Source organism: Lemur catta, chromosome 1 (genome assembly GCF_020740605.2).
Source record: "Lemur catta isolate mLemCat1 chromosome 1, mLemCat1.pri, whole genome shotgun sequence".
NCBI classification, from domain to species: domain Eukaryota; kingdom Metazoa; phylum Chordata; class Mammalia; order Primates; family Lemuridae; genus Lemur; species Lemur catta.
Window position 1 is genome coordinate 25,976,177 of NC_059128.1, and position 13,391 is coordinate 25,989,567.

General features: G+C 39.2%; 1 protein-coding gene and 1 non-coding gene across 4 annotated transcripts in view; both read right to left on the bottom strand.

The window, feature by feature from the left end:
- BBOF1 (basal body orientation factor 1) overlaps nucleotides 1-13,391 on the bottom strand; it is a 42,084-nt gene that overhangs the window by 7,778 nt on the left and 20,915 nt on the right. For all 3 annotated transcript variants that reach the window (XM_045564022.1, XM_045564011.1, XM_045564004.1), the window contains 4 exons: nucleotides 10,811-10,881; nucleotides 9,182-9,326; nucleotides 7,294-7,787; nucleotides 4,765-4,866 (listed from right to left, as the gene is read on the bottom strand). In XM_045564022.1, coding sequence (XP_045419978.1) covers nucleotides 4,765-4,866; nucleotides 7,294-7,787; nucleotides 9,182-9,326; nucleotides 10,811-10,881 — 812 coding nt within the window. The remainder of the gene's footprint in view (nucleotides 1-4,764; nucleotides 4,867-7,293; nucleotides 7,788-9,181; nucleotides 9,327-10,810; nucleotides 10,882-13,391) is intronic.
- Nucleotides 5,340-5,473, bottom strand: LOC123630852. Its single transcript, XR_006732793.1, has one exon. It is a non-coding gene; the product is annotated as a small nucleolar RNA SNORA16B/SNORA16A family (small nucleolar RNA).

The following is a 13,391-nucleotide window of genomic DNA, read 5'->3' on the forward strand; positions in this document are numbered from 1 at the left end:
TGTCCTCATATATCAACTATTATTTTATTTATAGACAGTCTTGCTCTGTCACCTAGGCTAGAGTACAGTGGTGTGGTCATAGTCACTGCAGCCTTGAACTCCTGGACTCAAGCCATTCTCCTGCCTCAGCCTTCCAAATAGCTGGGACTACAGGTGCATGCCATCACACCCAAATAATTTTTTTTATATGTGTTTGTAGAGACAGGGTCTCACTATATTGCCCAGGCTCATCTTGAACTCCTGGCCTCAAACAATCCTTCTGCAACAACCTCCCAAAGTGCTGGCAATACAGGTATGAGCTACCACACCAGGCCTCAACTACACTTTTAAAGTGTTATGTGTAATGCTTCCCTTGGATGGGCTTTTTATTTTCAAAATGAGCTTTTATAAATGTAGATGTGGTAAAATGTTAGGCAAGTTAATATATTATTAAAGTTGAGACACGCTGAACTGAAGAAACAGAAATATATATATGGAGATGATCATGATGATACACAACAGCTATTAATGGTGAAAGGCAAGGTTGAACCAGGGTATTGACTAAAAACATGTCCAGAAAAGCTCCCTTTTAATAAAAAGAACCCCTGAATACAGAAAGGTTACCCGGCCAGGTGCGGTGGCTCACGCCTGTAATCCTAGCCCTCTGAGAGGCCGAGGCGGGTGGATCGCTCGAGGTCAGGAGTTCGAGACCAGCCTGAGCGAGACCCCATCTCTACTAAAAAAAATAGAAATAAAAATTATCTGGACACCTAAAAATATATATAGAAAAAATTAGCCGGGCATGGTGGCGCATGCCTGTAGTCCCAGCTACTCGGGAGGCTGAGGCAGTAGGATCGCTTAAGCCCAGGAGTTTGAGGTTGTTGTGAGCTAGGCTGACGCCACAGCACTCACTCTAGCCCAGGCAACAAAGTGAGACTCTGTCTCAAAAAAAAAAAAAAAAAAGAAAGGTTACCCAATGGAGACAGGCCCAGCATGAAAATTTCTCCTTAGACTTTGGATTGTCTGAGTTTAAGAACAGTATTAATGAACATATCACTAATTCAATATTCTAATTTGAAAGTAAGCTTAATAGAGTTATAAAAAGTATAGTAGGTTGATTTGCCAACAGATAGACACATACCCCACACTTCTAAAGCATTGTCCTCAATTAGGTGCATGTGAAAGCAGTATAAACCCATTCAAAATCTGACTATATTAGGCTGGGTGCAGTGGTTCACGCCTATAGTCCTAGCACTGGGAGGCCGAGGCGGGAGGATCACTAGAGGTCAGGAGTTCGAGACCAGCCTGAGCAAGAGCGAGACCCCGTCTCTGCTAAAAATAGAAAGAAATTAGCCGGACAACTAAAAATATACAGAAAAAATTAGCCAGGCATGGTGGCACATGCCTGTAGTCCCAGCTACTTGGGAGGCTGAGGCAGAAGGATTGCTTAAGCCCAGGAGTTTGAGGTTGCTGTGAGCTAGGCTGATGCCACGGCACTCTAGCCAGGGCAACAGAGCGAGACTTTGTCTCAAAAAAAAAAAAAAAAAAAAAAATCTGGCTGGGCACAGTGGCTCACGCCTGTAATCCTAGCCCTCTGGGAGACCCAGGCGGGTGGATTGCTTGAGTTCAGGAGTTCAAGACCAGCCTGAACGAGACCCCGTCTCTACTAAAAATAGAAATAAATTATCTGGACAACTAAAAATACATATAGAAAAAATTAGCCGGGCATGGTGGCACATGCCTGTAGTCCCAGCTACTGGGGAAGCTGAGGCAGTAGGATCGCTTAAGCCCAGGAGTTTGAGGTTGCTGTGAGCTAGACTGATGCCACGGCACTCACTCTAGCCCGGGCTCACAAAGTGAGACTCTGTCTCAAAAAAAAAAAATCTGACTATATTAGTCCAATAAAGCCACATTGAAAAAATGTACTTTAGAGGCTAATAGTATCAGAGTGGTTGTTGATGCACTGAAGTATACAGCTTGTTTATACCCCTTTGACTTAGTTCAATCAAAAAGAAAAATACTGTACTGTTGGATTCACAATTATATACAATTAACTGTTCTCTGACCAACTTCCTAATTACACCATTTGCCTTGGTAAATCTTTTATCATCTAATTCCTCCCCAGTCTGGTTTGAACTTTCTCATTTAATCTCATCTTCATATCAACATTTCATCATTCTTTTCCCATCTTATTTTTCCTTTATCCAATTCTGAAATGAAATTCCAACAGGTTTAGACATGATTCTGTTGTGGTTCAAGTTCATTGCTCTGGTGTGAACTATCTCACTCAAAATTCCTTTGTTTCTCCATTATTGAAAACAACATAGTATGGAACTAGAGGCCTGGAATTCTGGCTGTATGTCCTGGGGTATGGAAAAGTCAACTCACAATGAAACACTCAGTACCTGAAGTCTGGAGTCTACTTCCGCCTCTTTAATAAAATCCTCCACTTTTCATTTAGCCTGTAATTCTTTAATCTCTTCCCTTTGGTTGTATTCTGCTTTGTTTTCCTCTTCTCTAATTGTGGATATTCCTCAAGGTTCTAGCCTCAGCTCTACTCTTCTACCTTGATCTACTCTCCTAGACTCAACTGCCAGTTTTCACTAAATATGCTCAACTCTTCCTCCCTAAATGCTCATCTGTACTCCAGTCAATATTTGCAAATGCCTTAAAGGTATTTTTCACTTCAATATATGGCCATCAACTCCAGTTCAACAATGAAAATACCACTTTCTATCTCTTCTGCCTAAAATGTTTTTTTCTTTTTTCACCTTTTTCAGTTCATGTTTTTACTTCTTCAGAAACTTTCCTGATCTTAGATTCCCCCAATAAAGGCTTTCATACAACTATATAATTCCTCTAAGCCTATGTCATAGTTGCAGTTTTATATTTATTTTTATGATTTGAATGTTTTTCTCCCCGTGCAGACCATAAACTCCCTGCAATTAGGTATGATGTCTTTACTTTTTTTAGAGACAGGGTCTCTGTCATCCAGGCTGGAGTACAGTGGCCCAATCATAGCTCACTGTAACCTCAAATTCCTGGGCTCAAGCGATCCTGCTGCCTTGGCCTCCCAAAATGCCGGGATTGTGGCATGAGCCACCATGCCTGACCATTCTTTCATTTCTTAAGCTAGAAACGTAAACATTTACTCTTTCTTTTCCTCATTCCTTTTGTCCTTTATTACCAAGTCTTGTTTCTCTTTCCTTTCTCTCTCCTTTTTTTTTCTGACTGCTCCTATCTTGCCAAAACCATTCACCACTGCATGCCCAGTAGTGCAGCAGCCTCTACTGTCCCCCAACTCTATTTTTGTCCTTCCAATCCACCATGCATGTCACTCTGGTAAGTTAATGTCAGCTCTGAGGACACTGCCCTTAACCTGTGCACCCTCCTTCCAGTGAAAGACCATGAGAATACAGCTTAAGAATACAGTTGTGTTTGTATTCCTTCAAGGCAGAGAAGTTCGGCATAAGGTACTCTAGAATCTACAACAGCGTAAGTCCAGGCTTTTCTGTGTGGTTTTTAAGGCTCGTCATAATTTAATCTATAGATTAAACCTTATTTCTAATTACTCTCTCACAACACCGAATTTCCTCAAGCCAGGCAGTTTTTCCTCAATGTTCTCTGAACACCCCACACCCACTTCTACCCCTGGGCTTTTGCTTAAGCTGTCTACTAAGCCCCTTGCCTAATGTGCCTTCTCCTCTCTCTACTATTCCATTATCCTACAAGGCACCCCACAGAGTCATACTCTTTCAGGAATGTCTTCCCTGGCTACTCTGGCCATTGACAATTATCTAAACTCCTATTATACTTTACTGTGCCACCTAATTTTTTTCCTTATTATGTTTGGCTTTGTTTGAGCAACTAGATTGTAAGCTCTCTGAGTTCAAGGGCAGTATCTCTTCATTCTTTTGAATCCCTGATAGTAGCTAATATAGTGCCAAGTATGTGTCAAGCAATCATTAAGTGCCAAATTATTGTTCAATACCAGGGTTTACAGTCACAAATAAAACAAAATGGAGAAAGCGAGTAAAACTAATCATTAAAAGGGATTATTTGGGGTTGGGCACGGTGGCTCACACCTGTAATCCTAGCACTTTGGAAAGCCGAGGAGAAGGAGGATTGCTTGAGTCCAGGTGTTCAAGACCAGCCTGAGCAAGAGAGACCCTGTCTCTACAAAATATAGAAAAATTAGCCAGGCGTGGTGAGGCATACCTGTAGTCACAGCTACTCCAGAGGCTGAGACTGGAGGATCATTGAGCCCAGGAGTTTGGGCTGCAGTGAGCTATGAAGATGCCACTGCACTCTAGCCCAGGAGATAGACACAGACAGATCCTGTCTCAAAAAAAAAAAAAATGAATTTGGATTATCTATGGATTTCTTTTTTCCTTTCTAGGTCTCTTTCTTGTATTAGAGAGACCCTGGATTAATAAAACATCATTTACTTACCTTTGCAGACTAATAAATCTTAACAGTTACTATGCTTCTCTTCAGTTGCCACTTATTCAGCTGAGCAATGTGTAACTTCTTAGTAAGCATTACTTTAAACATCTAAGATTATTCTTTTCTCTCTCCCCTTTAATTCCATTCATCTTTCATTCCCATGCTCATCATTTATCTCCCATTCTTTATCTCTAGGAGTTGCAGTAGCTAAGCAGTAGGGCCTTTTTATATTTTCTGGTCCTTTCCCATTCCTTTAACTCTAAGTAAGAATAATTTCATTGTTCTAGTGTAATTTCTAGGTTTGATAACAACTTGATATTTCACTGCAGAAATAGTTACCTAGGAACAAAACCATTCATTTTTGCAAAGAGCAATCTCAAGACTTTCTCCTTCTGCTCCCAGGTCAAATCTCCAATATCCACATTTCCTTGAATATCTGTCCTGAAGAATTTCAATGAAAAAACATGAAAAGGAAAAATATGGTCAAAGTAAGCTTCTCCTCTTTTTAAAAAACATAAAATATATAAACATAAAAACTCCATACCATAACTGAATATTATATAATGACTACAAAGGAAACTGTGTCCATTACAAAATCATAAAAATTGAAAAGGATATCAATATACCAGCCAATCCAAAATGTTATGTAGTCATTAAGATGAAAATGACAAAAACTATAACACAAAAAAATTTGTGTTCAAACATTAAGCAAATAAACAAAATAGAAAATTGTAATGTTAACATTATATGTACAGATACACATAAAGACAAAGGGAACAAGGAAAAAAATTATTTGGTGAGGTTGTTGATAGATGTTTTTCTTCTAACTTTTCTTTTTTTTTGTTACAATGAAACTGTATTTTCCCAAAATGTTTGGTTTTTTCTTTTTTTAATTTTTGACCCTGAGAAATTGATTCAATATATTCCCAAAATGTTACAGATCATTTATGGCAAACAGATTAGCAAACATCAAGGAAAACTGTCACTCTGGGCTCCTTTTTGATAACATTTCTTTTTATATTAAATAGTACATTTCATATGTCCTATGAAAACAAAGTGACAAAAAGTAAATTTAGAAAATAACATAAACAGCCTGAAGGGAGGCCCACAGGTGGGGCCCAAAGTAGGGCTGGGCACAAGCTATCTGAGAACAACCTCGGACCTGACAAAGAAAGAAAGGAAAAAAAAAAATAGAAAATAACATGTAACTTATCTAATCTATTTTCTTATCTTCAAATAAGGCTGCAGGTAAGCTTTTCAGGCAGATCTTTATATATACTATAACTTTCCCAGAGGATTCATAGTCTGCTTGCCATTTACTAAAGCTAACATGTGGAGTATTGATGTTGTATATTGTAAAAAATATTTTTGCACATAGGTCAATTGGCTTAGTTTTGTTTAAAGTTTTTGCCTTATGATTACCACATACTTCAATTGTCCTTTCCCAATCTACCACTTAAATAAATGATATGATATTTAAACCACCATTTCTGCCCAGCTGATAGAGGCAATAGGACACTCAGGTTAAGGTGATAAATTGGCCGGTAGCAAAAATGTCATACAGAAGGCGGAATAGGAAGAGTCCAGTTTCTGCAATAACAATGTAAAGAACCATTTTATTTAACTTTAGAAAATTTATAATACTTAATATACAGTAGACAAAAGGATGTCAAGGAAACTGCCTTTATGTATGGTAGGTACTCAACTTACTTGACTGATTAAATAAAAAGGAGGGAATTTTAGCAAATCTCTTGGTAACACAAGTGGTATTACATACAGACTTCTAAAATGGCAAGAAGGTAAAAAAATTATACTATGGGCATTTCTGAAGAAGACACTTATCTCAAAAATTTTCAGTGGGTATTCAACCTCCCTAACAGCTATGTGATTCAAAAGAACTTAGAAATCAGACTCTTAAAAATAATTTAAGGCATCTCACTGTGTGATCTCAGAAAAAAAAATAATTTAAAGCAGAAAACACATTTGGAAGCACTCTTAATAAAATGTTAGGTACACAGAAGTGAGGAGTCCTTTTAAGTTTCTTGAGTTAGGGCCTTTGAAGAACCTAACTACATTGGAATATAAAACAAATTTTTTCAGAATAATCTTCAAAATGGACTATAATTTAAACCATAGTTTATAGGGGGACAACTAGTGTTGTCAGAAACAAAAGCGTTAACAGAAAACAAAATTAATCATTGTATACAGTCTGCAACTATCTCAAATATTCTGCTACTTTATTATAGTAGCAGTAGATCTCTAAGATTTTGTATAATTTTGGGGGACTTTTGGTTAATGCAGTTATGGGGGCACTACTGAATGTCCTCCAATACGTGGGACAGTTCTGCATGACAAAGAATTGTTACAAAGAGTTGTTATATGGATTTTTAAAAATTATATGGTTAGATATTATTACGTATGAATTTTATCTCAAGATAGTAAAGGGAACAGTATAAAATATTTCTGAAAGTATGCTTAACAAAAATGTTTAACCTGAATCTATTTTTTTATTTTTATTTTTTTCTTTTCACTTACCATTTAGCATATCATAATAACCTGAATCTAATCAAACCTTTATTATAATTAATTTCCAATTTATAGGATATAAAATAAAGAAACAAGTTAAAATATATTACAATGACATCTTCTGGGATTGGCTAGATAGACTAAATAATCTAGTCTCTTTAACAATGCTAAGCATAGGGTCGGTTACAAAGATAAGTCAGTCAGATCCTGGCCTCAAATAACATACTGAGAAATCAATTCAATATTTGGATATTATTAAACTAAACTTTCCACAGTTCTTATTTCTAAAAAGGGCACAAAAATAGCAGCAGAAAAGATAATATATTAAAATGTTACTAGTACCATTTCTCGGCCTCCATAAGATCCTGATTCACACTATTGGTACTGTGCTCTCTACCATCAAATGTTCTGATTGGGGGATATTCTGTTTTTCCTGCACATGCTGCTCTCATTTTTAAATTGAAAGCAGCTTGTGCTATCTGCTTATAATGCTTCCTGCTAAACAAGATCTGCTGCTTCACTTGGTACAGAGCATCTAAAAAGAATCTTTCCACTTCTGTTCTTTCATCCAGTATGTTCTTGGCCAGCTTCTTCACTCGATTCATTTCCTTGTCCTTCATCTGAAGAATATGCTGCAGCTTGTCAATTTCTACCCGACCTGCTTGGTTCTCTATCGTTGCCTGTTGCTGCAGTTTTAAAACTTCAGTCTCAAACTCTCTGGTCATGCAATTCAGAGCAGTCTCCAAGCTTACCACCTTCTTCTTAAGAGTTTGGATTTGTGATCTCTGCTGAGTAAGTTGCATAATCTTTTCCTTAACCAACAGATCATTGATCTCCTTAAAACAGAAAGATGAGAAAGGTGAGAGATTTTTTTCTTTAACCATTCCAGAACTTAAAGTTCTTCACTAATCCATTATTTCATGATTTGAGTTTGATGATAGGCTGAGAAGGTGATATTTTGCTATTCTGTGTACAGAAAATAACAAACATCCTAGGGTCCTTATCTGGACTTGTGAAGGCCATCTACTAATTTTGCTAATTAAGAAACTTTCCTTCCTCTCAAATTTAGAAAGGTTAAATATTTTATATTATCAAAATCAATACAACTATCCAGTAAAACATTAACAACTATATACTGGAAACTGTGGCAGTGTCCTAGTTCCCTATCCCAATACCCTTTTTCCCTTTCCTCTTTTGTCATAAAATCCCAGTTTTATTCAGAAGGGGAGTAAGCCCAGCTAAAAATTCCCAGCCTCCCTTGAAGTTCAGCATAGCCATGTTCTGGTTAATAAGACGCATGTGGCAATGTGTGTAATATTTCCAGGAAGACCTCTAAAGGGAGAAGCAAGGCCAGGTGCAGCGGCTCACGCCTGTAATCCTAGCATTCTGGGAGGCCAAGATAGGAGGATTGCTTGAGCTCAGGAGACCAGCCCTGAGCAAGAGCAGCAAGAATGAGACCCTGTTTCTACAAAACATAGAAAAAGTTAGCTTGGCATGGTGGTGTGTGCCTATAGTCCCAACTACTTGGGAGTCTGAGGCAGGAGGATCCCTTGAGCCCAGGAGTTTGAGGTTGCAATGAGCTGAGGTGACACCAGTGCACTGTGGCCCGGGTGACAGAGTGAGACTCTGTCTCCAAAAATAAATGAATGAATGAATACATGAATAAAATAAAGGGAGAAGCACATTTTTTCCTTCTTGTCTTCCTTCCTGCTGTTTATGGAGTGATGGTTAGAGCTCCATCAGCCACCTTGGGTCATGAAGTGAATTTGAGGATATAAGGCACATGTTGCAGAACAGAGTTAAGGAAGCTGAGTGTCTATTGACTTTGTGGCACTACTATTCCTGCTCTGGATTGTTTACCTTCAGACTTCCTTTAGATGAAAGAATAAACCCTGTGTGGTGACGCCACTGATGTCAGGTCTGTTACTCACAGCTAAAAACCTATTAAGTGATTCAGGGACCAACTATAAGCAAAGAAAAATGAATTATTCTAAGGTAGTAGAGAGTCAAAGTCATATTTATGTTTCTGATACATTCTTTTTAAAGTCCAGTATAATGCTTCTTATAAGTCATTCAGTAATTAGTCTTTTCAGATAAGGAACGTATGTCATCCAGACAGAAGGAAAATGGTCCTATCATCCTTCTATATCATTATTGTAACCAATTCTTGGTATTTACCAACCCAATCCTTAAAAAAAAGTTAGGAAACAAAGTTTAAGTGAGAAAGAACCTTTTGATGTAAAAGGACAGTATGACTCTCTTGCAACTTCTGGGAGCTTTTTTGAAGAGCATCAGCTTCCTTTAGGTGGTATGCAAGAGCTTTCTGGAGAGAAACATTCTCTATAAAAACATTTCTTCCAGCATTGTTCAGTTGCCTGAAATAGATAGATATAAGTTTCCAAAATATAGGCCTAAGTTTTAGATATTATCAAACTAGAACAATAATTGCTTTACCCCCCCACCCCAACATTAATAATAATGACCACCACTTATTTAGCTTACGGTAGGTACTGAACAATTAGGTGGGGGTGGGACACAGTGCCTCATGCCAGTAATCCTAGTACTTTGGGAGACTAGGGACTCTAGGGAGCTAGGGAGACTCCTAGCTCAGGAGTTCAAAACCAGCCTGGGCAAAATAGCAAGACCTTGTCTCTAAAAACAAAACAAAACAAAACAAAAAATTTAAATTAGCTAGGTGCAGTAGTACACACCTGTAGTCTCAGATATGCAGGAGGCTGAGGCAGGAGGATTGCTTGAGTCCAGGAACTCAAGGTTACAGTGAGCTATGGTTGGGCCACTGTACCCCACCTTGGGCAACAGAGTGAGACCCTGTCTCTTAAAAAAGAAAATTAGGCCGGGGCAAGGTGGCTCATGCCTGTAATCCTAGCACTCTGGGAGGCCGAGATGGAAGGATCACTTGAGGTCAGGCGTTTGAGACCAGCTTGAGCAAGAGCAAGATTCTGTCTCTACTAAAAATAGAAAAATTAGCCAGTCATGGTGGTGCACGCCTGTAAGCCTAGCTACTCGGAGGCTGAGGCAGGAGAATCACTTGAGCCCACGAGTCTGAGGTTGCTGTGAGCTAGGCTGACGCCATGACACTCTAGCCCAGGTGACAGAGCGAGACTCAAAAAAAAAAAAAATTGTTAGGTGGGGATCTAGTGACTAAGTACTTGCTCAATATGAAAATAGAAAGGTTGTGTTACTTCTAGTGCAAGGCAATTAAGAGCAGGTATGAGTGTTTCATGCTCTTTCCTGTCCACATGACTAAAAGTGAACACCAAGATAGAAGTACAAGATGGAAGCAACCCAGGTTCTTGCTTGTTTTCTTTTTCTTTTTTTTTTTTTTTTTGATCCATTATCATTTCCAATAGCCCAGGTTTTTAAATCACCATTGGAGGAAAGCTGCCAGATACACATTGGATTGTTATTTGAGCAAGAAATAAACCACTGAGACCTGAGAGTTCATTTGTTAACATAATACAGCTTAGTGTTTTGTCCACTAATATACCTCATGACAACCATGCAAGATTGCTATTATTAGCCTCATATTTAGAGGAAGAAATTTAATTTCAAGAAAATTAAGAAATCCTTCTACAGTCAATTAATATATATGTTGAGAACCATAAGTCTAAGTAAGTTCCAAGTCCAGGATCTTTCCACCACTCTGTGCTTCTACAGAAAGGGCAAAGGAAAGAAGGTGGGGGGAACACAAAGAGAAAGAAACAGTGATGGAGAGTAGACCAGAAAATTTGAAGCAAGCAAGACAGGAGAGAAGGGAGAAGACAAGGAAAGACGAAAATAGACCAGCAACAAGGTAAGAAAGGCTATCAGACAGAAAAAGGAGGCAACAGTCTCTTACACAACAGCTTCATGGTGGGCTCTCTCTGCCAGCGTGATTATCTTCTTTTCAGCCTCTTCTTCTAGACGGTGCTAAAAAAGAAAATAGGCTACTTAAATACAGTTACATTTGTAACAACAAATTTTACACATCAAAAAGTGTTTATTTCATTGCTTGGAAAACAATAAAAAGAAAGTATTTATTTCAGAATGTCAAATAAAATACTCCTGTCCACATGACCTGATGTGAAGAACTCCCAGCACTGGTGGAGAAGCCAGCTAAGAGGACAGTGTGAACACAGGAACCTTAAGGCACCTCCCAATTTCCCCACTAAAGGAGCAACATGACATGTAAATAGGGGTGGAAAAATCCACTTCCATATTGGAAAGCAGATCTGGAAAAAAATCTGCTAAATGCGATTTGATTAGAGTCATTCATTTATTCATTCAATAAATTCCTATACAGCACTAATAGTGTGCTAGTTGTTTTAGATACTGAAGATTCTGTGGTAAACAAAACAGACAAGGTCCCTGATGTCATGATGCTTATGTCCTAGGGTAGGATCTAAACAATAAGCAGTAAGTACAATGTACTGAGCATTTACTATGTGCCAGGCATGGTTCTAAGAGCTGTATCATTTATTTCTCACAACAACCCTATGAAATTATTATTCCCAAAGGCAAGGAGGAGGAAACTGAGGAAAAGAGAAGTTAGTAAGTTGCCCAAAGTCACATAGGTAGTAAGTGGCAGAGCAAGGATTCATATGCAGGTAATCTGATGTTACACAGCCCCCTAACAACTAAACAAATAAGAGAGTTAATACACCGTGATGAATGTTGTAGATAAAATAAAATAAATGGAGTAATGAGATAGATAGTAACTGGGGGAGGTCATTTTAGATTGCAGTTTAGGGAATCTCTCTCTGAGGAAATGACATTTGAGGTCTAAAGAATGAGAATGAGGTTGGGCATAGTAGCTCATGCCTGTAATCCTAGCACTTTGAGAAGCCAAGCAGGGAGTATCACTTCAGCCCAGGAGTTTTGAGCCATGATGGTGCCACCACACTCCAGCCTGGGTAACACAGCAAGAACCCCTGTCTCAGAAAAAAAAAAAGAGTGAGAATGAGCCAGAGCTAGAGGAAGATCATTCTAGGAAGAGGCAATAGCAAGTACAAAATATGGTATAGGCAGGGCACAGTGGCTCATGCCTGAAATCCCAGCACTTTGGGAGGCCAAGGTGAGAGGATTGCTTGAGGCCGAGAGTTTGAGACCAGCCTGGGCAACACAGTGAGATCCTACCTCTACAAAAAATTTAAAAATTAGCCAGGTATGGTGGCATGTGTCTGTAGTTCTAGCTACTCAGGAGGCTAAGGCAGGAGGATTGCTTGAAGACCAGGAGTTTGAGGCTGTAGTGAGCTATGATCACACCAGTGTACTTCAGCCTAGGTGACAGAGTGAGACCCTGTCTCTAAAAAAGAAAAGAAAAAATATGGTGTAGGACAGCACTTTGTGGTTTAAGGAACAGAAAGAAATAAATGGGAAAACAAAACCAAACAAAACACTGATGACCTGGGGAAATCCTTTATATGAACTGGTGGAGCATGCTGAGGTATGAGATGAATGAACAGACCTATTGGAAAGCCCACTGCCATGAAGCAGCAGCACTGGGGTTCAAACCAGCATAGGAGAAATACCCATGAAGTTTATGCCTAACATGGTGAGTCTGATACTGCTGTGGCTGGCCAACCCAACACTCAGTCCCATCCTCCCTTCTCCTTCCTAGCTTCTACTAGTGGCTGGAAACACAAAACACTTTCCTAGCATCCTTTATAACATGGATCTGGTCAAATCTGCTAGGAGCTTCTGGGAAAGTTTTTATGATTTCTAGATAAAAGGGCGAAAGACTGCTAGAGCCACTCTTCTTTTTACTTTGAACACAGACAAAGCTTAGAGCTGCAGTAACTGTCTCATAACCATGAGGGTAAGGCCAGCAGCTACCTGCTTCCAGATATAAAAATCCTATTTACATAAGTAATGTGCTATGGTTTGGATTTGGTTTATTTGGCCCTACCAAGTCTCATGTTGAAATCTGATACCCAGTGTTGGAGCTGAGGCCTAAGGGGAGGTGTCTGGGTCATGGGGGCAGATCCCTCATGAATGGCTTGGTGCCACCCTGCAGGTATCGAGCGAGCTCTCACTCTATTAGTTCCCACAATAGTTCCCTGGAAAGCTGGTTGTTAAAGAGCCTGGCACGTTTCCCCTCTCTTTTGCTTTCTCTCTGGCCATGTGATCTGCACATGCCAGCTCCCCTTCCCCTTCTGCCATGAGTGTAAGTAGCTTGAGGCCCTAACCAGATGCAGATGCTGGTGCCATGCTTCTTGTACAGCTAGGAGAACCATCAGCCAAATAAACCTCTTTTCTTTATAAATTACCCAGCTACAGGTATTCCTTTATAGTAACACAAACAGACTAAGACACAGTCACTCAGGTATTCTGTAAACTGACAAAGCACTTCTAACCTTTATTTCCTATACCAAGTAGAAAAGGGATCAAGATTAGGGTGCAATAGAGGGGAGAGGCTACTGAGAGCAGCCTAATCTTTA